The sequence below is a fragment of the Patagioenas fasciata genome, chromosome 1, assembly GCF_037038585.1.
Source record: "Patagioenas fasciata isolate bPatFas1 chromosome 1, bPatFas1.hap1, whole genome shotgun sequence".
Taxonomy (NCBI): domain Eukaryota; kingdom Metazoa; phylum Chordata; class Aves; order Columbiformes; family Columbidae; genus Patagioenas; species Patagioenas fasciata.
In genome coordinates, this window is record NC_092520.1 from 84,195,922 (window position 1) to 84,222,676 (window position 26,755).

General features: G+C 36.2%; 1 protein-coding gene across 5 annotated transcripts in view; it reads left to right on the plus strand.

The window, feature by feature from the left end:
- The window catches only part of CADM2 (cell adhesion molecule 2), a 679,639-nt gene that overhangs the window by 570,692 nt on the left and 82,192 nt on the right, over positions 1-26,755 (plus strand). For all 5 annotated transcript variants that reach the window (XM_071809844.1, XM_065862763.2, XM_071809845.1 and 2 more), the window contains one exon: positions 3,287-3,377. In XM_071809844.1, coding sequence (XP_071665945.1) covers positions 3,287-3,377 — 91 coding nt within the window. The remainder of the gene's footprint in view (positions 1-3,286; positions 3,378-26,755) is intronic.

Genomic DNA, 26,755 nt, shown 5'->3' on the forward strand with positions numbered 1-26,755 from the left:
TGTGAAGGCTTGCTCTACAACCTATGCTTACATAAGCCACTGTGGTTTTGGTTTTTGTTGGTTTGTCGGGTTTTGTTTGATTGGTTTTGTTTGTTTTATTTTTAAATTCAATTTTCCCAATGCTCATTCTTTTTGGAATATTTATCTCCTCCATAATGTCATTAGAGCTCAGGATAAGGGCATGTTTTTAGATATTGTAAAGAAATTTTAGTCACCAGTCCTTTGTTCATAAGAATTTTGCTTGAAATACTGATCTACAATATTTTATTACCATGAAAGTATGGGGCCAAATCCTAAAAAAAATGCAAATAATTTAAGTTTAACTGATGTAAATTGGTATACTTCTACTGACTTTAGAGGAGAATCAACAGAACATCTGACACACAATAAAACCCCTGATCGTACTCCTTTCATTTGTTTCGGTTGTAAAAGTGGAGATTTTTTGGACATATCTGCATTACTTATAACAAGCTGATGAACATATCTGAAAATAAATCAAACTCTCTAACTGTATTACTATTCTTGATATGTGTTTCTTTCTTTAGACTAGTTTTCTAGTCGTGGTGTTGTTTGCTGAAGATAAGGTGATTTTCCGGTTGTTATGATTTATACTTCTGAGTGCGATGGGTTAAAGCTCCTAGTATTGATAGAGCACATTTATACTTGTCAAATTCTTCTAAAATGAACAGTCCTAGCAGGAGGTAGTATTTTGTAACAGCATTTTGTGTTCTGGAAAAACCTCAGTCAACAGAGTTTTATTATCTTTGTTAAAATAACATATTTAGGTTAGTTTTGATGGAATTATTTAAAAAAATTCTTCTCATTCTAAATATTGATGTCAATGTGAAAGTGAAGGACAAGTTTGTCTTAATAGTTTTCCCTTATGAGTGCACACTTTAATTCTGGACAGAAATCAAGCACAGCATGAAAATAAAGCAGAAGCAACAACACTGAGAATGAAGCATCCAAAATTAAATATCAACTACTTTTTTTTAAAAAAAAGGGCTGATAATTAAATACAAAAATTGTCAATTGTAAGCTTTACTAAAAACTGCATATTGAATTAATCCCTGTGTTACCTGTTTTAAAGAAACAAGTTGTTACTGTACAAGTCAATTAGGAGGGAAAACCACATATTTCCTACACTGCTTTATTATGCATTAGAGAGTGAAATACAAACATAAAACCTTCCTTATTCTGTGTAAATAAGCTCTGCTTAGAAGTGCATGGAGAACAGAGAGCTGTCTGCGGCATTAAATAAAGTAGGTATAGGAACTTCACACTGGGGGAAACAGCACTGCATTGATCCATGCAAATGAAAGCTCAATTGTCTGAAGTCCCCTCTTCTATTTTATGTGGGTCATTTACAGTAATGCATAAAATGCTGATCATTTCTTAAATATTTAAACCAGTAATGCTAGCTAGATGGACCTTTAATTTCTTTCCTCACCTGTGGCTATCAAGATTACTTCCATCAAAGTTTAGCTCTTTTTCATATTTCTCTGGAAACCTCTTGATCTCATTGCATTAGTTGTATCCCTCCCTCAGTTAAATTCTTCATGTGTTCCTAACTGATACTAATTTGTTTCTCTGGTTCAATGTATAGTCAAGAGAGTAATTTATTCATCTTCAATAGCACCACTGAAATCACAGAAGTGCTTGATGCCCTGATTTATTAAGGCACTTGAGGTCAGTGCCTTAAGCATGTGCTAAAAATGAAGCAAATTCCAGCACAACCTCCAAAGGATTAGTCACCTGTATAATGGTGTGCAGGGTCCTTAAAAATATGAACTTGTGGAACAGATTTGCTACTGGTGTAAGGTTAGTGCAGCTGTACTGAAAGCTAAATGATGCTGACGATCTTTTCAGTGGAATTTTCTTGTCTTGTGCCATGCTGTTACATTATGATATGCCAAAAATAAAAATCAAAGTTAGGAAAATGCTTCTGACATTTTTAATTGCCATTTAGTGTTCAACAGGACTATTAGCATCTCAATAAAAAATTATATCATTACAGCATATCATTTTTTTTTTTTACATTTGATTTTGTAGGGACATATTGTCATGCTCTTTCACATTTGCTTGATAATAGAATATCGGTGGTGTCAGTGCTACCTCATTGCTATTGAAAATAGGAATTGCAAATTGAGTGAGACAAAACTTAGATATCCTAGGTTTGCAGGTTAAAGTATTTCTTGTGCCATAGATGAAGATGTGTGTTTTGTATTAGGAAACTGTGGAAGAAACAAGAATTTATACTTTCCTATTGAGTCTGAAATTTTTTCTCACTATGTTTCTTTCTTTATGTTTTGTGTTATTGTTTTTTTTTTTTCTTTTGTTCATTTGTTTGTTTTTGTGGTGGTTTTTTTGGTTGTTTTGTTTTGTTTTTTGTTTTTTGTTTTTTTTTTTTTTCCTTATAAGATGTGTCTCTCTAGCTCATATAAACTCTCTTGATTATGAGACTATACCCTTGCAAGCCAGCTGGCAAATTTTTTTTTTAAGTTAAAGATCTACTGTGATTTTTTTTTTTTTTTAATTCTGCATGAATTCACAGTAGCTATATTGTGTATGTTTTTGCAATTAAAGCTATAAACTTAATTCCAATGTGTAGGAAAAATATTTTAAAAAATTTTAGGACAGATTAGGGACATTTATATGGTGCTATTTGGAGATATTTAAAACATTCTCTTTGTAACTTTGACTTAAATGTTCTGTTTTAGGGGCGGCATTATTGCGTTTCAGAAATAAAATCCTGTAAAATGCCTGTAACAACATATTTTATCTGAAAGCCCATTGCAGACTTCTTATTATGAGTTTCAAGCTTCTGCAACAATAAAAGTGTTCTTATTGAAATGTATGTTATTACATTAATTCCTCTAATAGCAGCATTCCATCATATCAACCTATAAATAGACAAAGAAACAATTGCACAGAATACTTGTTATTCATCCTCAATATTTTTTATTTTATTGTTAGATGTCAAAGTTTGGAAGAGTCATATGTAATATTTGCATTGAATACAGAAAGAAGAGTTATTTCCTCTGTATATACATGTGTTTTATATCTGTGTCTTCTTGGGATATAAAAAAGTTACTTCTTTAGTTCCATCGGTCATTTTTATTGCCTTCCTGAAGACAATGGAAATCACACAAGACTCCATAAAAAAGCATCTCTAAGTGCAAATAAAATCTATGGTACAGTCTTTTGCAAATAGAGAGGAATGCACTCATAGATAATAAATCTTTTTTGTGTATATCAACAAGATGTCTATTTTTTTTCTTCCTAGATACACCTTTAGTTAAAATCATTTCTTCTAATTCATGGCCTGAAGAAGGACAATCTATAGTTTTGACTTGTGAATCCAAAGGAAAACCAGTGTAAGTGACTTAACAAGTAATATGTTTTCATTATTTTCCTTATTCTGTTGTGATTGCAAGCTTCAGCTGCAGAAATCTGCTGGTTTTGTCTTGTCCTGGGGTGTAAAGTGATCCCTGGAATAGAAAACCCCTTGAAGCCTGTCTTCATTAAGTGTCTGTAGAGGATTGGTCTTTTACTTTGTCATCTATTTTAGTTTTCAGGAAGAATTCCAGCTGTGAGATATTTCTTTTTTTCAGTCAGGTATATCAACCTGAAAGGAGTGCAGGCTTAATCAGTCACTGTTTACATCATTGAACTGATAGAAGAAGAGAAAATGTCTCATGAAAATCTTCCTACATCAACTAGCCTCAGAGAAAATATATTGAACTTTCTGGATGCTTTGGCTGTCATTTACAGGGGAATTTGAAGTTAAATGATATATGCAAGTTGGCTGCCTGTTTCTACCAGAATTTGAAAAGATGCAGCCTGCTTTAAGAATATAAATTGTTTTACTTGGAAACTAACATCTCTGCCATCAATATTTTAAAAGTAGATCTGCAGAGATTAACTCTTACACAGACATTACTAGTTAAATAGACTTTGGTCTCTAAAACAGTATATTCTCAGATGAGCTGTTATGTATTTATGTATAAAAATACAAAAATAATCCAGTTGCTTAACTTTAAGTTGATATGAATCAAGTTTATTAAATACTGACCTTCTGCTCAAAAGATTAATACAAACTGCTATATGGAGTGGTGACATACAGCTTTAGATTGGTCTTGAAAATAATAGTGCAATAATATTTTGGTTCTAGAAAAGGTGCAAATTACATGCCAAAAATCACGTCACTTAGAGTTGAATTTCTCCCTAGTAAAACTTCAGTCACTTTGTGGAATTGCTTCATATAGGAAGCTGAAGTCAGATTTAGGTGAAGTCAGGAATTTAATTCCAAAATTTATGAATTGAAAAGCTCTTCTGAGTTTAGTCTGCTATAATTTCAACTCCGTAAGTATTTTCTTTGTTACATTAAATGCCTGTATAATTTTAAAGCAACTCTTCCGTCCAAATCTTGACTGGCCTGAGCAACTCAGCATTTAGATCCTGCTTCTATTCTGCTTGAGACCAGAACACTGGGTGTCCACCCAATTAGTCTTGCATGGTGCTCAATGCAATTGGTCCTTTGTGTGCCTATGTACTTCTGAACTAATATGTGTTTCTGAGATAGATACTCCTGTAGGTAACACAAATATCAATTGCAAGCCATCTCTTGCTTTTATAATATACTTGAAGAAGAAGGAATTATCCATTTACCTAATAGCATTCGAACATTCACCTAGGTATCAAAATTCAGCAGAAGATATTCAAGGTGATGTTCAAGTGCTTAATTTTAGGAAAGAGGTCAGCCCTGATTGCCTTGAGTGCACTGTTGGCTATGTAATAATTAGGATTTTTACTATCTCAGTGTTTTCCTTATGACTTAACAGGTGACAACTATATGCCAAATGCTCTGCTTGGCATATAGACTTCAGGTGTTCTAGCCCCAGGTGCTTGATTTTCACTGTTCATCTAACATTCACTGTAGGGATAAAGGTTAGAAGTAAGGCAGTCATTATGTACTTTTATATTTTTAATTACCTGTTGTTTGTTGGAGAGGGCATATGGCCCTTCACATTTGGAGTCTTTAAATAATAAGAAAATTTGGAGATTGTACATTGATTTCCTCTTTTTGTTCTTCTTAGTTTTGTGAGACAGACATCTGGATAATTTGACAGAGAGATGTAATCGGCATGTGAGGAGGAAGGAGGAATAGGTGTATGATATCAACTAGGTGTTCTAGTCCTCCAAGAATTTCACCTGTCTCTGAGCATTGCAAGGATGCTTTTCTGTTTTTCAATTTCTGAATGTATGAGAATGATTTCACCTGTCTTTAAACATTTGCACAGTAGATATTTACATCTAAGCTGCTCACTTGGGCTTCCCTTTGCATGTGATGGAGAAATTTAGGCACTATTATGACATGACTTGTCTGTTCTACCTTAGACAATTACAGAAGAAACAGCCAGATTAAACAGCCAGACTCTGCTACTTTCTCTCAACTAACTACATGGAGTTCAGACAGTTAATTCAGTCAGATATCTACTTCTGTATTTTGCAATACCAAGTATAGATGTCTAAATGTAGACATTTATATTGAATTTTCTAGATATGCTGAATTTTGGTTACATGCATCTTGCTGTTTGTATAATCTTCATTGAAAATGGGCTAACATTTTTTTTCACATGCCAAAGATGTTAGACTCTGTTAAAAGAAGAGGCTATTAATCCTCTCAGATATTATCTTTTCCTCTAGACCCTCATATTTGTTCGCCATTTCTGAAGGATGTAAAAAATATAAAAGTGGTACACCATGTTTTCTATTTGGTACATATAATATTGTAGATATAATTAATATGTTACCATTAGGAAACATTCATCAAAACATAATAATTAAAACAGAGTTTCAGTTGAGGAATTTACTGTTTTGTTTTGGTTTGGTTTTTGTTTTCAAATAAAACTCAGTTGCACCCTTAATGGATGCAAATGCAAACTTTACATGTGGCTTTGAAAGGGCAGCCAAATAAAAGCTCCACACCACAGAATTATCAAGGCAGGGCAGCTGTTTGTGGTAATCTTTTGGGCACAAATATTTTGCCAATAAATACACCTCTAATTGTCAATGCTAGAAGAAACGCCAACATCAGCTGCTCCATACTGCTCTGTTAGGTCAGTCTTTCACGGCGCAAAGCCAGTAATAAATAGGCATCCTCCTGGGAGCAGTTTGCAGTTGCTTTGCATGAGAAACAGTAATGTCATGCTCCCAACCTACATTACAATTACCTTCTGGCTTGTAGAGACAGAGAAATTGGAGAGGTCCACAGAGACCAAGTGTGTCAGTATCACAAGAGAAGTGATGAAGTGTGGGCTTTATGGAGAGCTCAGAGCCAGCCATGGTCTTTCATAGCCATTTAAACGCCATGGGTTAATTTCCATACACTGTCAACTTTATGTCACAGTTTAAACAGTCTCTTTTGTTTTCTGCAGGTAGCAGTGAATCATACCAGTAAATGAACACTTACTTACAGGTACATTTCTCTTGTATCCCAGGAGCAATTTTCACGAGCTTCAAAATGACATTAGACATGAAAATCAAGGAAGAATGAAGCCAAGCTGTGGCTGTGGTGACATTCCTGATACTGATAGCTGCTGCAGAGTAATTCTTTCCCAAAAGGGAAAAGCAGAATGAGGCCAAAGCTAGAACGTACTTACTCCATCTTACATTGCACCACCAAGCCCCTCTTTGCAGGGATTCTGTCCCTCAAACCATGTGCATCACAGATACCCAGATATTGTGCACCAAATCTACAACACAGTCCTATGGAAAATCCCTACCTAACTTACTGTCCTGTAGCAGGGAATGGGAGTGAAGCCTAGCTCACACCAATACCTCTAGGAAATCAACTGCCCTCTGCATCTCCTGCTGAAACAACATTCTCCACAGATATAGCAGAGACAGGAGGAACAACTGTTTACTGGGTGTTAAAACTGGAGAACTAAGGCCCTGCTAAGGTTTTCTAGTTTAGATTATAAGATTAGGCTTGACCAATCAATTACCATGACTTTGGACAAGAGAAAACATGGCCTCAGACACTGGCTGCATGTGTGCAACATCAATATTAGAATGTGTGAGGTGGGATGGAATTATCCCAGACTCTGAGGTTGCTGTTGCTGTGAATGGGTTCATGTAACCTCACATTTTTGATCTTGGTGCACAGATGGAACAGGAGTCCTACAAGTGGGTCAAGGGGAAGAAGAGAAGTTGGGGGGAGTGGGAGAGAGGGTGGAGAGGGAGATGGAAATGTGGCTGAGTTGTATAGTTTCAAACCAAATTGAAGCTAATCCCTTGTATTTTCAGTCCTTAGAGCTATTTTGTCTTTTCCAATATTTTTTGATGAAGCCCTAGACAGTTGTCAGACTATAATATTTTAGTAAATGAACTTGCCTAATATGTCTGTAAGGTGTCAGTGGCTCTTTTAAATTCATTACCATAATATACCTTTACCTAGGCTTTGTTTATTTTCCAACGACGGAAATGTAATTAAGCTTCAGAAATCATAGACATCCTTTTCATGAACTCTTATGCAATGTTTCGACTTTCCTGATGTCATATTGCCTGACAATATTTTGAATACTTTAAAATGAACAGAAGACAGCTGAAAAAAATAAAAAACCCAAGAACAATATTATCATTTACAGTCATCTGTGCTTACGAAAGATTTTAGAAGTTGATATTTTCTTACTGCAAGTTGCAGTTTCTACATACTGTTGTGTCATAATGGTAGAGTCTAGTGACTCAAATCTGACCCGAAAGTGAACAAAAAACTGCCCCATAATGAAAAAATGGTTCAATATTTAATATTCTTAGTCAGCACTCTCAGCAAAGCATGCATGAAATATGGGTTTTTTTAAGATAGTGTCATTTCAGCAGAAAGGATGTCAAAATATAATGGAATAATTAGGGCACAGGAAACAAAGAGAGAGTTGACTGTCTCCTGTGTGCTTTAGAGAAATGTCTTTCCATTCCATGCAGCTCAGGGGAATCATAGTATAGTTGGTTGACTAATGTAAAGTGAATATTTGGCCTTATATGAAAAAAATAGGAAAGATTTTTATTTCAGAACACTTTATATGTATCCTTCATCAGAATAACATTATTTGTAAGGTGATGAAAAAGATATAGAGAAAAGCACAACCAGTAATAAACACTAGTATTATATGTGCCTGGTAATATATAGACAAATTGGTCACTTTTAATAGTGAGGGCATGCTAAATGATCAAGCTTGTGCTATAAAGCTACTGTAAACTATGTATATAGTATTGCCACTGAAAGTTGACTTTTCTAGTATCTATTTTAAGAAAACACCCTTGAGTGAGACAAATATTTTGCAAAGGCAAACACTGGAAACAAACGCTAATGATAACAGAGGAGTATACAACACGTTTCATGTCAGTGACCTCAGCGAGTGGCTGTTTCATTTGAGAAAGACCTGACAGGGCTCTAGGCGAAAAAAGAAAACTTAGTGAAGAGAGTTAACTACAACTTAGTTACCTGAAAGCAGTGGAGCCTGGACTCCCTCTGGCCCACATTTAGTCTACTGTTAGCCAGGACCCCCAGGTCCTTCTCGGCTTAGGTGTTGGATTTTGTGTCTGTCCTTGCTGAATTTCCCTGCCTCCCATGAGGAACCTGTTGGCCTGTTCCTCCAGCCTGCAGAGGCCCCTCTGAATAGTGACCTTCCCTGCAAGTATACTCAATACAGCCGAAGCTTGGTGTAAACAACCAGCTTTATGAGAGCACATTCCATCACTTCAGCCAGGTCTTTGATATTAATAAGTCAAACAGAACAGGAGTCAGGACAGAATCCTGAAGAAGTCAGCTTGTAACCAACCACCAGGTGGAGTGTCCCTTCAACACAATCAATGGGCCAACCACTTTTTCACCCATTGAGTAGTACACACATCCAGGACAACGGTAACATCCCAGCCAAGATACAAAGAATGTCATTGAGACAGTAACTGAAGCATTGCTAAAATCAAGTTAAACAGCATACACAGTCTTCTTCTCCTACAGATCCTGTCATTTCTTCAGAGTTTTCACGTGTTTAATAGTTAGAAAATTATGGATACACTTATTTCATTAATCATTTTGCCACAGGTTCAAGGATAAAATGTGTTAGAAATAAAAGAGTAGAAATTCTCTTCCTTCCTCTGAATAGTTTTCTTAGTTCAAACTAATTCAAAGTGGAAAATCCCCTGAACCTAAAGAAGGTGTTTTGAGAAATGCTAAAATGATGCATTTGGATTTCACCATTTTCATCATACAATGAGAAGCATCATAATATTTTACTTCCTGAAAACTGTGGCATTATGGGCAGGATTTAGCCTTGGAAGAAGGCTAAATCTACTGACTCCTTCAGTAAAATAAGAATTATGAATGGTAGCTATGAATTATCTGTATTACTCAGGTCTCATTTGAGACATTCTCTCAGAACATAGGATGAAAATAATTTCTTCAGAGGTGTTTTTATGTTTCTTCCACATAGAACCTGAGAACTTGGCAAATATTTAAATATTTATTTTTATCACACCTCTGTACAACTGGGGTAATCAATTGCCTCAAATTTACCGCTGGGAACAGAAGCAGAAAAAAATCTTAAGATCAAAACCGACTAATAGAACACATATATTTTATGTGTAATATTGAACACAGTCCCCAATTTCCCAAAAGTACTTGATGTGACATAGCATCACACTCAGAAGATATCTCATCATTGGTTTGAATTGGAACAATGAGTTCTTAGCACATCTACAAATCTATGCTCAAGAGCCTGAAATCAGAAACTAGCAGAGAAAATTGTGGGAACTCACTTGACATTCAGCTGTTAACATTTTGGTGTAAGTAGTTTGCCAATATTGCTTTGAAACTGCATCATAATGGCAGGTTTAGATTTTGAATCATTACTCTAACAGCCAGCTTTTTGCCCATGTCCAGTTCTTTCTTTCCTGTTTTGACATGATACACTTCTCAGCTTCTCTAGGAAGTGAGATGGAGGTTCTATAAGAAATTGTCTCATTTTCTGCATAAATTTTATTCACTGCAGAATACTATCTAGATTGTACCATGAATACCTAGCAGCCTAGAAAGGAATTCTAGTTAATGCTAGGCTAATGTTAATCACTCTGTGTCCCATGGTTATTGTAAACCACATAGAAAGTTCTGGCATGCTGAACTCCAACAGACTTGTAAGTTAAGCATCTAGATCCTCCACCCATATAGGCAGCAGTGTCTAACTGAAAATACCTTTATCAGTGTTAAACACTATATTTCAAGCTCCTTCAGTCAGGAAGATAAGAGAAACTATATCATATACAACACAGACTTATCACATAGCATATGAGAGAATTTTTGTAGATTGGAACTGTTAATAATGATGAACCTTTACAGTACCCAAATTTTATGCCCAGTTTATTTTTAAAACAATTTTAGTTAATAGCCACTGATGCCAGCCCAAATTTCTATTGAAGCCAAACTTGGCAACACTTGCCAGTACAAACTTTGACACTGTTAAGATAATTACCTTCTTTAGATAGTTGACCAACTTTTAAATTATTGTCATTTTGAAGGAGTTCATCCTAATGGTATCTCCTGCCTTGATTTAGTAGGCATTTGTTATATGCTGTGTTAAATGAGTGCTCATTTTCAGTAAAATGTTCTACAAGCTTATAAGGAATATCATATGAAGTGTAGAAAAAAACTGCCTAGTGAAACTTTCCAGATATGTAGTTTGTCTTTGCAAGAAAAAGCCAATTATTTTTAAAGGATTATGTAAATATGTAGCTTGTAACCTTCAACACCAATATTCCATTGACATTACACCTCCTCTGTGGAATTATGCTGTGATGTAGCAGATAACACACGAAGAAGCAGGTAACATTTTTGCTGAGATACAGCATGTATATTTAATAGATTAAATTTCAGTTTGTGTTAAACATCCTGGCCACCTAGGAGGCTGTATCTTCTTTTCACAGCTGAGACCTTCTATGTTGTTTTTTTTTTTTTTTTTTCCCCCAGTATTTTGCAGGGAGCAGGGAAATTGGTGTTATAAAAAGTGTGACACAAAAAGAAACAGGTGGGAGCATTAGTGCCTGTCTGAAAATTACACTTTACAATAAAGACTCCTGCAGTGCTTAAGAACTTACTTTAGTGATCTGTAAAATGATCTCATTGCCTAATAGGCTCAATTCAATAATTGCTTTTCCTCTTTTTTAAGTGTCCCTTTTCTACAGTGTTTACACATAAAATGCTGCAGAAAGTACAGTGTGAAAAACAACTAAATGCAGCATTTTTATTGCTTATTATATCCATTTTGCATGTGTATGCCTTTCAAAATAATTCTTTCCCTTGCTCTCAGTTGGGAACACATTCTAAAACAAAAAAGGACCATGAAATATAATAATAGATAAAACTGAAATACAACATGGATAATTCTAGTTGAGTACTAGACTGGAAGATAAAACATGAGAAATAAAAGTTTTGGGAGATGATATGATGCTCAGTCTTTTAAATACTTTGGTTTCCATAGATAAAGGATTAGCTACACTTACAGGTAAAATTACAGCAGTCTTGAGTCAACCATTAGCAGTAGAATACAAGAAGACATGTTACTATGTTTAAATCATCCTCATGGTATTTTCTCTGTTACACAATTAGAGAACCAAAATGTGTTCCCTGTGCACCCAGTGTCACAGTGAACACTAGTTCATTGCATATCTGCATTTTTACACCACATCTATAGCAACATAGCTGTAGGGTAGCAGGGTAAAACACCATCCTTCTAAAGGAAAATAAGTGTGCATTTATAAAACGGTGTAAGGAGGGGACCTGAAAATCAATATTTTTTTTACAATTTCTTCTTTGTATTTTGTGTCCTTTCATTCAAAAAATTTGTTGTGTTTTGTTTTTGTTTTGTTTGTTTGTTTTTTCTGAAGACATAACCTCTCTTTATGAAGTTGGACACTTGGTTTTTGAATCGCTACTTTTTCCCCTATTGACTGTAGTTTGTATTGTTCCTTTGTCCACTGTGACTTTATCTTCTTTGGTTCCTTAATTTCAGACTTTTCTTTTTCACCATGCTCTAGCTTTGTGAGGCTATGTTAGATATATTTTTTCTTAAATTACAATTATCTACTTTTTTCCTATTACACCCAAAACAGGCAGAAGCAGCTTTCTGTGACTTGGTCTATTATACATCAATTCTGTACATTTGCTGTGATCTCACGCTCTTGGCATGCTGAACTCAAGCTCAGAGTGTACCCTTTTTTGAAATCACTGAATCCCTATGGAGATGTTGGTATTGGCTTGTTTATCAGTCATTGCAAAATTGGGGCTCATGTACGATTAATATGTAAATGAGGTGCAGAAAATGGACAGTGGAAGAAACAGTTTAAATGACAAACTCAAATGCAACCTTCTGCCTGGTCATCCTTCTCCAGAGTTATAAATTCTCAGTCAGCGTTCAAATTCTAAAAAGAGGTATGAATGAAGTGAGTATGGGAGGATAACAATACAGTCAGATCTGTTGGCATACTTTTGGAATGGCTGTCTTACATGTGAAAGGCAAAGCCACAAGTGAGTTGAGGGTTTGGTTTTGGGGTTGTTTTTTGTTTGTTTGTTTGTTTGTTTGTTTGTTTTTGTGTTTTTGTTTTATTTTGCTTTGTTTTTGTTTTTAAGTGAGTACTGAAGCCTATCCCTGCACTGTTCCTATGTAATACTGCACTAGTCCTCATACTACACCCATTCAGTAAATCCAGTGCTTGCTTACATAATTTTCTAAAACTGCATTGGTGGTTTTAGTCTCCTCACAAAACTGATAGTCATAGTGCCTATTGGCAGCAGTTCTCTTTACTACAAGAAAACCCAAGAGAACTGTTTTGAAAGCTGGTGAAATTGCTCCACTGGACAGCAAAGAGATTTTGCCCCATCATGGAAAAGGCAGTGAGACCTGTTCACATAGCCATTGAAATTCCCAGTGTTGTGTGTACATATTACTGGCCTTTTTTTTTAATGAGGTTTTTTTTTTTAAGAAGAAGAAGCTCGTTGCTCTTCATTCCCTATAGTTGTTGCTGGAGAAAATCACTTGATACTGTTGTTCTAGGTTGCTCTGAGAGAGAGATACAGGGGAGTGTGGATCCTTTGGGAATAGTAGGATTTAAGTAGAGATGGGTCAGTGTTTCTACTTATAATTGCTACATAATTGTGATTTCTTTTTCTTTTCTTATCTTCTACTGCTCTTGAATATCCTTAGTCTATCTTCTTACCTCACACACACAATTTCTGACATATATTTTGACGAATGGGTGGCATATTTACAAAATGTATGGCATTTATATGGATGGAAGGAAGTACACATCTCTCCACGCAAAGAACATTGTGGCATTAACCCAGACAATTAAGCCCTCTGCTAAGGCCTGGAAAACAAAGGCTGGAAAAATATTCAAACAACCTTTTAGGTTTGAAAATGTAAGCTTAAAAATAATCTTTGGTATGTGAACCTAGCCCTGGAACAAATGGATATGACAAAGTAAGTAGGATTGTGGGTCTGGCAGGTAAGGGAAACGGGTAAGAGAATGAATAAATTAACAGCATTTATTGTTAGTGTAAATTACAAATCAGTCATTGTTCATTTTAGATAGTCTTTGTCTTTCTATTGTGAGGAAAATCTCAGAGATTTCTCAGACTTCAGTTTGCCTAGCTAAAATGAAATTTCCAGATTCAAGGCTTAGTATTTAAAGTACTACTGTATACTGTTTCCAAAATGTGTATTATAAGACCTAAAGAAAACTGAGTCTGTGATTTGTAGTCTTGCACAGGAGAGCAAAAACAGTGGGCTGGAAGAATGTAGAACTTCAAGGAGAAGAGAACTATCAAGAAACTGCTACAGCTAGTTGTCTTGGTTGTCCCTCATTTAAGAGCCTGCTATAAGCAGCTGAGGGGCTGAGCAGCCATACCAGGGCTCTTAATGGCAGATAACCTAGTCAGGAAATGATCTAACTGGGAGACAGAGGTGAGTCTACTGGGTTTTGGCTGGTGGGGCTCTGAAGTTAAAATTTCATCACAGATGTATGTGTTGAGTTTTGTGCATACCTGTTTCTGTGCATTTTGCAGCAGAGGCTTGAGGGAATAGTCTTGTAGAGAAGAAGAACAGCAAAGATTATTCATAACCAAAATAATACAAACCACATAAGAGTATTTAGTGTCTATATGTTGGAAAACAGAAAAGATGGCTACTACTTAGTGAAGAATCCTGTAACTTTCTCTTGTGTATTTCCTTCCATGCTTAATAGCAGTTGCCACATACCTGTCTGTGGTGGCTTGACTATGGCTGGCAACCAGACACTCACACAGACATTCTTGCACTCACCCCACTCAGCAGGACATGGACTGAGATAAGGACAGGGAGATTGCTTACCAGTTACTGTCACGGGTAAAGCAGATTCAGCTCAGGGAAAATTAATTGAATTTATTGCCAGTTCCTCTAACTACCCTTGCCAGGGGATGGGGAACAGGGGCAGTGGTCAATCCATAACACCTCCTCTCTGTCATTCCTTCCTCCTCACTTCTGCAGAGTGGTCTTCTCCAGGGGCTGCAGGGGAACTTCTGCTCTGCTGCCTGCAGCACTTCCTCTCTCCCCTCTTCCCCTCACGTCAGTGCTCAAATGGCTGTTTTTCACATTTTTTTTCCTCACCCCTCACTGCTGGGCAGTGTTTTGCCCTTTCTTACACAGACTTTCCCTGAGGCACCACCATTGTGACTAGGATTAAGAAGTGGTAGTGGGGTGGACTGTGATGTCCCCACAGTAGGAACAGGAGATCCAGCCACACCTGCTCAGAGCTGGGTGAGCTGACAGGATACAGGGGAGTGTGGATCCTTTGGGAATAGTAGGATTTAAGTGGAGATGGGTCAGTGTTTCTACTTATAATTGCTACCTAATTGTGATTTTTTTTCTTTTCTTATCTTCTACTGCTCTTGAGTATCCTTAGTCTATCTTCTTACCTCACACACACAATTTCTAGAATGCTCCAAATGTAGTTGATTTGTCCCAGGAAGCGACAGACTGAGGGAGCTCACAGGACCATCTAGTTTACCTTCAGCTTGTTCTTTAAAATGTATTTACTTGCAGTTTACACCTAGGGGCAATAAGTGAAGTCTAGACAATTATATGGTAATCAACATCAAAAATGAGAACTACATAAAAACGAAGAATCCTGTTAAAAAGAAGGGGGCATCTAAGAGAATTAAATCTTTCCAGGCAGCCTGAGGACTATGTTAGGGGAAAAAAAAAAAAAAGAATAGAATCTAGAAACACAGGGTCAAGGCATATCACCTAGGAAAGAAAATTGAAAAGGAGAAATTGGTGAGGCTAAACAAAAGAGAAAGTGAAGTAATAAAACTGATAAAGCCATAATTTAAAAAGCTGAAGTTGTTTTCTAAATGAAGGAGATCCTTAGATTTTGGCAGATTAAATATGAAAATGCAGTAAGCCAAACTGCTAATATATATGTATATATGTGTATATATATATATATATATGTGTGTGTGTGTGTGTTTAAGCAGCAACTAGCAAAGGGAAGCAACAGCAAGGGAAGCAACTAGCAAGGAAAGTAACAGTCTTTCTTGATATATACCAGGAAGTGTGCCAGTATATTTGTAGGATCAACTGAGGATCAGGCTGTAAGGGGAAGCCATGAATGTGCTATATCCATATTTACTGTGGAAGAAACTGGGTATATTACAGACTGGAAACCTTGTTTTTTTTGAGGTGCTCATCAGCAAGAATTTTCTTAAATGGACTGTGGAGGACATTGTGGAACTTATGTACAAAATAAGCAGTAGCAAGCCAGCAAGACCAGATGGTTTCACCCTGGTGTTCAAAAGGAATTCAAGGATGAGACTGATGAATTATGAACAGTGACAGGAAACCTCATGTTTAAAACTACCCTGCTAACTCGGGACAACAGGGCTTCGGGAGAGATCCCAGGATGTGCAAGTCTGTACAACTGACACCTGGGCTTCACAAATAGTAAAGACTATAAAAAGGACTAGAATTAGCAGACATATGAATAAAAACGAACTTTCTACAGAGTTAAAATCCAATATTATAAACATATTGGAGTTCTTCAAAGAGCACAGAAAACGTGCTTTTTGGTGGCCCAGTTGATAGGAAATATTACAGATATTTACAAAAGTGTAAATGTCAAACAGATAGCTGTTAGGGATTGTTGGTTCATTCTTTCTTCAAATATAAATGTTTAAGGGTGAATTAAGCTAGTAAGAATCAGTTCTGTCACAAAACAAGGAGGTTATTTTTCATCCAATGACTGGTAATTTGGGAATTTGTTGTCAATGGATATGCCAGATGGTAAAAGTTTGTGGTAGTTCAAGGGAAAACTCTGTAAGTTCATGGAAAAGGACAAATCCTTAAGGTTTACAGAATATTTTTAAACTGTGCTTGGTTTCAGAAGTGCCTGAGACAGTTGCAGGTTGGAGGAGTGCTTGGGAGGCAACATCTCTGCTTGGCTTGTTCCCTACAGGTCTGCTTGTCCGTGGTGTTGGAGATAAGGCATTGGGTACCTGAACTTTTAGTCTGATCCAGTACAGCTGTTTCTGTGCTGTTAAGCGTTGAACATAGACTGTTGTGGCTTGCTAGGACTAGATGCTAATGAAACTGGATCCCTTTGAGAGCTTGAAGGTATCTCCTTTACAGTGCTAAAAGTTATTACTATGACGTACTAATGAATAATTTTCTATGTGAGAGAAGTTTGAGTGAACTAAAGCACTCCCTTCTATCTGGAAATAATGATACGTTTGGGAGAAGAAAAACAAACTCCTCTAAGTAAATAATGTTTGTCTCTTTTTTTTCCCTTTATTGTATTACTGTTTCATAAGTTATTTTTTGATGTAAAAGAAATTGACAGAGACCACGGTATAGTACTTAGCTCTGCAATATAAATAATCATAAGTTCCCAGTGTATTGTTCTTAAGATTTCATTTTATTACCTTGAAAGTATGAAGCATTTTATTATTTATTATTATCTAATAAAGTGTGCTTCAACATCAGCTTTTTTTGACACTGGTGAAAAAATACAACTGAGACACAAAAATGTTATGGTGTATTTCTATTCCTTTGGTGCTCCTATAACTGTGATAAATATCAACATTTGGTTACTTGTTGAGAAAACCCATGATTTGGCTAAAGATCTTAGAAATGTCGTTGTTCTAGCTAGTTATTTAAGGGGATCTTGTCTCCTGAAAAGAGGATATTCTACTACGTCTCCCAAACTTCGTGATGTTCTTACATGCATTGAAAGTCCAGAAGAACATACCTTGGTTAATGAGGGTTGGTACTGGAGACTTTGTGTAGTCTTTGTTTATCATTCAGGTTACAGCACTGGTACTTATATTAGGTCTATGCATGTTGTCACTGCACCTGAAGCACATGAATGAATTTTAGTTTCATGAGGCTTCTCCTTGACTGTGCCTTACACCAGCGACAAATGGTTTTAAACAAGTAGTATTTGGACAAGCAAGCAACTGTTTACTTAATGGAAAAAGGGGAAGCGAATCAACCACTCTTCATTTTCCTCTTTGATTCTTGTGCCAGGTAGCATTTGACCTTAGCTCAGAAAATGCACCTGATGTTTCTTAGATGGGATTTCTCAGCTTATCATAATAACAGAGGCAATTTCTCATGAGTGTTGGGACACAGCTCTTACTGAAAACAGTGAAAGTTAGGCATCTGAATATCCATCAGTGTCTCAGCCTGAAATATTTAAACAATCTAAAATCCTAACTCATCAAAGGGAAAAAAAAACAGGCTCATAATAATCTTTGTTCATTAATACCTTGATATACCATTTGGACCTCAACTGGCAGTAGTGCTATCAACAGCAGACATAATGTTGATTAAGAAAAAAGAGAAAAGGAAACTGAAAAGCCGGTGTGACAGTACTTACCTCCTCTTTCCTCTTTCTTGCAGTCTCCACCATTGTCTCTATGTGGCAGTTCAGCACAGCCTATGTAAGCCAAGTTAGTTTTCTGAAAGTGTACTTTTTTTAATCCTATAATATGAAAATGTAAAATATTTAAAATAACGGGTGGTGAAACTCTTTCTGCTATTTTTCTGTTATTTCTGATAAATCAGTATTTTCCTCAATTCTTGTTGCCCTCACTGGGATGCAGTATGCTTCTAAACTTCTACGAAGACACACAATATTATAAACGGACCTGAAGACATGCTGATTGAGAAGATGTTATTTTCCTCTGTTCTATTAAATGCATAGTAACAAAGGTGTGCACATCGTATCATTATGTTTTACTGCTGCTTTCCTATTCCCAGCAGTACTTCATTAACATTAGGAGCATAGTTCCTGGTTAATCCCAGTAAATTTCAGCAGCCATTCTGATGCATCCACTTGAGCATCACATTATCATAGTACTGCTGACATTTACTTGTCTTTGAAATACATTTTTTTCAGACATTGTCCATTTTATCTACTGCAGTTTCTATTGTCCTTTATTCTTATGCTTTAGTTACAGCTGACGAAAAAAGAAAAATCCACTAATTTCTCAATAGCTATTAAAGATTAAGAAGGAATCAACAAGGTGTAAACAGCAGTATAAGAAGCCCAAAGATTTAGCTGTTTGAACACAGACTACATAATTAGAAACCTATAGAACTAGAATTATAGTAGAACCAGGCCATTAAGATTTCTGTGTTTAATCGATGATTTTTCATGAGAATGAAATTCTTGCATGCCATTTATCATCTCAGCTGTACTCTGACAGAAAAGAAAAAGCCCCTAGGAACAGCAATAAAATATTTAAGCAAGGTGTGACAATTATTCTTTATATTCACTTATCTGTATATAGTTTCTCCTCTACTTTTGCCCCGCAACCCTGCTCTTTTCTGAAATTGTAGGTCCTAGCTTACGAGGCTGAAAGGGAAGGGTTTTTTTCTTTCCAATTTTCACATTAATATATGTCACCCATCCCAGGAAGAACAGGGGAAGGGCATATATTACTGGTGTGCTCCAGTACTTATCCCGAATATCTCCAGCTCCAGAATTTAAAAGGAGCTTTCAGGGCATCACTGTTTCTCTGCTTCATGTTTTACACCTTCCTCTGACTGGAATAACGTTGCTGTGGCCCTGAATGGACCTCATTTCTTTCCCTGTGTGGGATTACCTGGCTGTCAGCCTGAACCTGGGGCTCTGCTGACTTTCCGTTCTCCAGAGGAGGTAGTGGCTTCACCGAGTCTGCTTTGCCCCTCTGCCTGCAGCAGTGAGGGAGATGCATCTTACAGAGAAGGTCTCTCTCCCTTTACTTTCTTGCACAGTTTTCTAAAAGCAAGGCTGTCACTTGCCCTTAATTATTGATCTGTTGTTAGAGATATCTTATCCATTGCCTGTGAGGGTTCTTAAATTACTGCACGGCAGATAATACATTGTGTATCCACCTGAACAGCTCGTTGTTGTGCAATCTGTCCATATCAGGCCTTCAATACAAGACTTCTGATACAAAATCAGCATCTTTGTTACTTTACAGAAACTGGAAAACACCTTATCTAATCTGTGGTCAAGTCCAGGCTGACCTGCAGATATTCCCTGCAAGGAATTACCTAGTACTTTGTCCTCGAGCCAGTGTTCCTTTTGTCCTTTCCTTTCCTTTCCTTTCCTTTCCTTTCCTTTCCTTTCCTTTCCTTTCCTTTCCTTTCCTTTCCTTTCCTTTCCTTTCCTTTCTTTCCTTTCCTTTCCTTTCCTTTCCTTTCCTTTCCTTTCCTTTCCTTTCCTTTCCTTTCCTTTCCTTTCCTTTCCTTTCCTCTCCTTTCCTCTCCTTTCCTCTCCTTTCCTCTCCTTTCCTTTCCTCTCCTTTCCTTTCCTTTCCTTTCCTTTCCTTTCCTTTCCTTTCCTTTCCTTTCCTTTCCTTTCCTTTCCTTTCCTTTCCTTTCCTTTCCTTTCCTTTCCTTTCCTTTCCCCTCTCCTCTCCCCTCCTTTCCCCTCCTTCCCCCTCCTTTCCTCTCCTTTCTCCTTTCTTTCTCCTTTCTTTCTCCTTTCTTTCTCCTTTCTTTCTCCTTTCTTTCTCCTTTCTTTCTCCTTCCTTTCTCCTTTCTCCTTTCTCCTTTCTCCTTTCTCCTTTCTCCTTTCTCCTTTCTCCTTTCTCCTTTCTCCTTTCTCCTTTCTCCTTTCTCCTTTCCTGCAGCTGTACTGGCTTACACCTCTCCTTCCTATTTAGCCTCAGGAATCTTTCTGAGAGAGATGTTATCCTTCTGTGGAGGACTTCCTTCTGTGGAGGACTTTTTGTTGTTGTTGTTGTTTCCTGGTTAAAATTTAAAAGAAATACAAATTATTTATAAACTGGCAACACAAAATGAATTGCATAGCCATACATACCATGTTTTTTCTACAGACAGAAGATTTCAAAATGCACTTTTTATGAAATCTGTTCATAAGGTGTCAAGATTATGGTGTTTTCTCTGAACTTAAAAAGTTTTGAGCCTCAGACTTTAAAATGCATATAAAAAGGTGTGTTTAATAGCTGCCTACTAAAAATACTAGACATTTTGATTTGAAGTACTAAAAATGCATTAAAATATACAGATCTATCTCAGAATAAATCTGAAAAAAAAAAAAAAAAATGAGGTCAGTGCCTATCCCTGACCTTCTAATAGTGTATTTAAAAGAGGTTTACTTTTTTATTTATTGTATGCATCCGTGTGCCTGTATTCTTCAATTCCTGTGTGATCCTAAGTGGTGGTCTGGCCTTGAAATTTTGGAAATATGGCAATCGCTTTATCCCTCCTCCATTTTGTGGTACTACATTCGTAAGTGATGGAAGGCAGAAATAAAGCAGTTCAGCAAATTTTGCCTTTTGTGGGAGTAATTGCCTGCCCAGTGCAGAAATGTCTGAAGACATGAGAAAGTATAAAGGAGTAGAAATTTTCAATCTGTTTTTTGGGTCACATTCAGAGAAAGCAAAAAATTGGATGGGGGATGAAATGAGACACCAGAAGTTTGAAAGTAGATGGGATATATGACAAATGTGGAAGATTTGGGCAGCATGGAAAACCAGAATGTGAGGTTACAGAATGGGCACTACATAGAAAAGATAGCTGATGGCTCTTAGTGTTCTCTGCTATGAAAGCTCATTAAAATAGGCACATCTGCAGTGCTTTCACTTTCTGACTGAGGAAGTTACAGAGGCAAATGCCTGAGAAAAAGGGTGGAGAAAACCAACCACCCTTTAGAAAGCACCCTTTAATCTTAATTTGTATCAAGAAAGTGGAGGGTATAAGCACAAGATGCTTCTATTTTTTTTATTTTTTTTAAGACTGTCCTAAAACGGTAGCATCCCATCAGTGTGTGGAAAAAAAAAAAAAAGGTGCTGTAGAATGGAAACTGGCAGGCTTCTCCTAAAAATTATGTACATATGGGGTATATACATCATACACACATCTAAAGTAAAGTGCAACCATTTCTGTAGTATTGGTCTGACTGTTCAGAAATAATGCCATTTTGCAGTTAAAAGCTCAACCCATAAGTACAGCTGTATCAAAATACTGGCATGACCTGTTAGGTGTAAGGAAAATTGTGGTTAGTTTTAAATGTCAGGGCAAAAAAGGAAGAAAAAAAATCTGTTAGTGAAGACAATGAGATCTGAATTTCTTGAAGAAAATTAGCCACAAGATCTGCCACTTAATCTGATGAAGAAGTTGTTTCACTTCAGAAATTAGCAAATTGGTTGGATACCAATAAAAATAACAGCAATAAAACACTTAAAGACTGCAGGAAATTTTACAAGTCATCTGGAGAGTTCAGATCTCAAACGAATAAAATCTTGAAAATAATTTTGGATAAAAAACCCAAAAGTATGCCTATAAAGAAAGTGTCAGGCTTGGAAGAGTACTGGCTGGATATATAATCGGGGAAATATTCAGTACCACAATAAACTGGTTCAAAGTAGAACCAGAATGAAGAAATGAAGGATGGCTGAGGTCTTATGATGAAACTCAAACATAAGAGTATTGTTCATTAGAAGAATAAAAATAGAAGCATTTTTTAATTCTCTTTTATATGCAAGTAGTAAAACCTAGTGTCTTAGAAGAGTATTATTTGGATTTATTTTGTCATTTTAAAGCACAAACTTGAAGCGAAGTCTGAAATCATTTAGAGATTTCATTGCACCAAAATAAGATTGGCAATCAGTAAGCAATTAAACATTCTTAAAAAGCTATAAAAACTGAAATAGATTTTGGACTTCCATGAGAGTTAAAAATATTTTGCTACAGCTTATCCTGAAACACAGATGTCTGAATGTACACTAGGTTAAAAAGATTGTTTATTTAGAATACTTCATAGATTTGCCTTCTCTAGAACTTGCTATTAGAAAATATGTTTTATGTATTGGAATTATATAAAATATTTTTTTTTTTGCATTACTACAAAAAATGTAGCTGAAGCAGGCAACTATCTTATACACCAAAGAGGTACTGTTCTAAATGATATTTATCCTTAAAGTGGGTTTAAATATAATTCTGAGTGTAACAATTTAAAAGCAGAAAGTATTCTACATGTGGTTTGTTGTTTAGTACTAGCAAAAAGTATGTTGAGTGAAAACTTTAATATTCCTTTTTAAAGAATTTTTATATGGTCACACTCAGTTTTTACTCATTTCGGTACTCTCAACTCATTATGGTAGTGCTCAATTAATTCTTGATTCAGACATGGTCAGAGTAATTCAGTGACCAACGGACAAAATGCCATTGTTCATGTGAATCAGAAAGTGGCTCCACTGCAGAATATATACTAGATTTGGATGGCAAGGATTTTAATGCACATTAATGTTTTAACGTATAGTTGGAACTGTTGTGAACCAGAAGTTCTAGACTCAGGAAGTAATGCATGCTGAATGGTGCAATACCTTTTGGAACGGTTTCTCAATATGGCATATTCAAAGGAAAAAGTTTGGCAGAAACGATAATTGCTGAAAGATAGAAAAATGCAGAAAACAGAAAGATTACTTAAAAACACAGGCTGAATTATTTAAATAGGCAGCATGAACTGTAAGCCTTAAGCATTAGCAGATGCCTGTCAATCCTGATCTATCTTTACACACTGGCACACAGTTAAAATCTTTTTGTCAATAGTTCAGGAGTTTATAGCTAATTTCATTTAAGAGTAATCAAGCTCTTTAAGACATAAAATCTGAATTTGTTCACTCCACAGGAGATCCATTTGATTCTGAGAGGCTATGAACTTTGCAAAAAGGTTTCTAGTTCTTATGTAAATTGAAGATAATAAAGTTTTTCATGTTAACCAGAAAAAAAAAAAAAAAAAAAAAAGCTTTTCAACCTGTAGGGTACAATTCAGCAAATAAATTGATATATGAGTATATGAGTTTGAAGTTATTAATGTCAATTAGAAAAGCTGACTTTCTAAGTGTCTGTGCAAACCTTCCATTATCAGAACAAGATTTAGCTGTCTGTCACAGTGGAAAGCTAGATCAGGGTTTGCTGGTACCTCCGCTAATGGTGTTGGTCTAAGTGACAGGGCTCTGTAAGGGAAGTAGGAACTCTGCAACCAGAACTGTGTTCTCGCTTGCACATTTGGCAGTCAAGCCTAACCTAACACTGAGTAGTTTCTAATAGGAGAGGAGGGAGGCCAGACTGAGGGGAAATGATCAATAAAGTTGGTAAATATGCAATAGACCATATTTCTCTTCCAGATCAAGAGGATAGTCTTGCTTAGAATGATTTCTACTTTTTCTAGTTTATTATAAGCACATAGAGGAACTTTTAACAGAAGTCTCCTTCAGAATTTACTAAAAAATGTACGGTAAAACAGTTTGTCTACATTTTTTAAAGGCAGGTGATATTTGTAGTGGTTAGCATGTTATTTTTATGGCATGCAGTAGTAATTTCACTGCAAGGTGAGTTTAATAACTAAGACAAAAAGGAGACTTCTTCTGATAGAGGAGATCAGATAAGATGTTCAGATAAAGCCCTAAAAGAAATGAATAGCACTAGAAGCAGCACTGCTGAAACTGACAAAATAAAATATGTAATCTGAATGATTATGGTATTTTCTTAGAAATCTTTATAACAAGAACAGTTTTTAAGAGGATGCATTTTTTTAGATAAGTGTTTTCCTGACTCTGAATAGTTAGAGGTACTTGGGGCGATAAATGGCCTTAGCAACCAAGTGTGCACAGTTTGATTTCATGTCTCACTGATTTATTCTGAGTTGGCCATTTGCATGCTCTGGTGTTGGGGGCATAAGAAATCACTTAAATAAGTAACTGTGTTACCATATACTACAGTGATGGGTTTGTATGTATTCCACTATTGAGACAATCTGCTGACTTGATCTCAGTTTTGATGTATTATACAATATCACAACAAAGCTTTTTCTGACATTGACCCATTGCACATTTGTGAGCTCTCTGATTTTGCATTTCCTTCAAAGCTGAAGGGCTTGCAGTGCTGGCACAACCAAACTATCCCTGACAAAACACTGCCTCTCCAACAGAGACACAGTGAATATTCATAATGAATTATAATGGTCTGAACTATTTTTTTCACTTCTAATGTGGATCATGGAAAGACAGTGGATCACCCAAAGCATTGAGCATCCTGTGTCCTCTTTTTTTCTCTCACATTAAGCTTACTTTAGGGAGAACAGTACTTTGTAAACAAGCTTTGGGGTCTCCCTGACATCGCTTTAATGTGACAATGGATTTTGAGTTTATTTAAATTAAATTCTGGACTACATTCCTATGGCATCTCCCTCACAACGTTGTGGGGTTTTATGTTGGGTTTTTTTGAGACAATCTTTCTGTCCATCTCTAGCCTCCCTGCTGCTTACAATAGTAGAATACAGGGATATTTCTGATGCAATTCACTGATAAGATACCTTCTTATTTCACATAAGATATTTTGTTGATCTGTCTCATGACTATGAGAAAGCCAATCTCCAAACTGTTACTCACAGCAGGTTTCTTTGGGAAGATTGTGAATAATACTGGTATTAGGTAAGAAACTTCATATATACATATATAAATATATATATGTGGATTATGCACTTTTCAGGGTATTTGTTTGATATTGCCTTGCCTTCTTGAAAATGACCAACATCAAATAAATATTTAAGGGGAGAGGGTACAAGAAATACACAAAAGACAAAGCAAAAAACTACAGGTAAGTAGTTTTAAAGGAGTTAACATTATAATAGGTTGGTGATCAATTGGGAAAAAAAAGCTATCCAGAGACCAGCAGCATTACACAGCTGTGTTAATGACTGAAAGCTCTAGGTCAAAGGGTGTCCTAGACTCTAAAGATACTAAAGGATAAAGGGAAATGGGTTATCAGCCTGATGAGAGGGAAATACAGAAGGAAAGAGAATTATGACAGAAAGAGAACAGTCAGGTTCTTACAGGCAAAGGTGGGTACTAACTGGCCTGAAAGAAACCTTGAAATTGGTTGCAAGGAAAGATTAGAGTGTAGATATGGGAAGTATGAATATGAAAAATTACTCTTTTATCTGTTAGAAATCTATACTTTGTAACCCTGGGTTAAAGAATAACTACCTTGGCTTTGAAAATAATCTCTTGAGTCACCTTAATGAGTTGCTGTCACAGGCTACTGAGGGATGAGGACTTCGGGCCGCAAATTTAGTCTGTCATATCAGCATGGTTAGCAACTGTAATCTGTTGAGCCAGTTTGAAGGTGAGAGAACTGCCCATTTTATGCAAAACAAGCTAGAGGCAGAGAGGCCTGTTTCCCCAGTACATTTGTGATGTACAAAAGAAAGGCTTTGATCTGTATCCAGGACAGAAAGTGAGGGATGAAGGGGGTTTGGTTGGTGTGAGGATTTTTTTGTTGTTTGTTCTTTTTGTTGTAATTGTTTTTGTTTTGTTTTGGAGTTTTGTTGTTGTGTGTGTGTGGTTGTGGGTTTTTGGTTTAGTTTGGGGGGTTTATTTGGTTGGTCGTTTGGTTTTTTTTTTTTTTTAGTTCCCTTTTCTGCTTTTTTTTTTCCTATTTTTTTAGCATTTTTTTCTGTAAATGATGAATAATAGTTTGAGATTCCTGCCACCCCTTTAACTTTCTCATTTAAGCAAGATTTTCAAAAGCATAATACACTACAACTGTCTTCAATGTTTCTTGCTGCTCCTGTTGTCTTTATAGCTCTGATTTCTTGGCAAATGTTGTCACCTAATTTTTAGCACATGTTGGTATTAATAATTTTATTCTTAACTATTTTAAAAAAACATTGGTATAGGGCATCGTAAATATTCTTAGGCTATGTCGTGTCTGCTGAGCTGCTTAAAAGACAAAAAGCGGAGGCAAATGTAACAGTCAATTCTGATGTTTAAAGCTCTTTAAAAACAGAACTTCATTAAAAGTACTTGGGACATTCTTGACTAAGTCATCTGGGGAGAAAAACTCTATGAAGGTTACTCAGGACTTTGCAGAACTACAAAATCATAGAGAGTTCTTATCTCATAAAATACCAACCATCTATCCAAGCCTTTTATGAAAGGCTAGTGACTGTGGATATTGATGTTTTTGATAGATGAAATGTTCCCAGACCAGCTTATCCCAATATGACTCATCAGACTGAAACTTTACATAAACAAGAGTTTCCCTCAGGATTTAAACTTTCAACTGGTTGATTAACTGACAAAGCTAAAAATCCAGATTCTCAATACAGAGAAACTGTAAGTTTCAAATTAATGAAGCAATCGTTC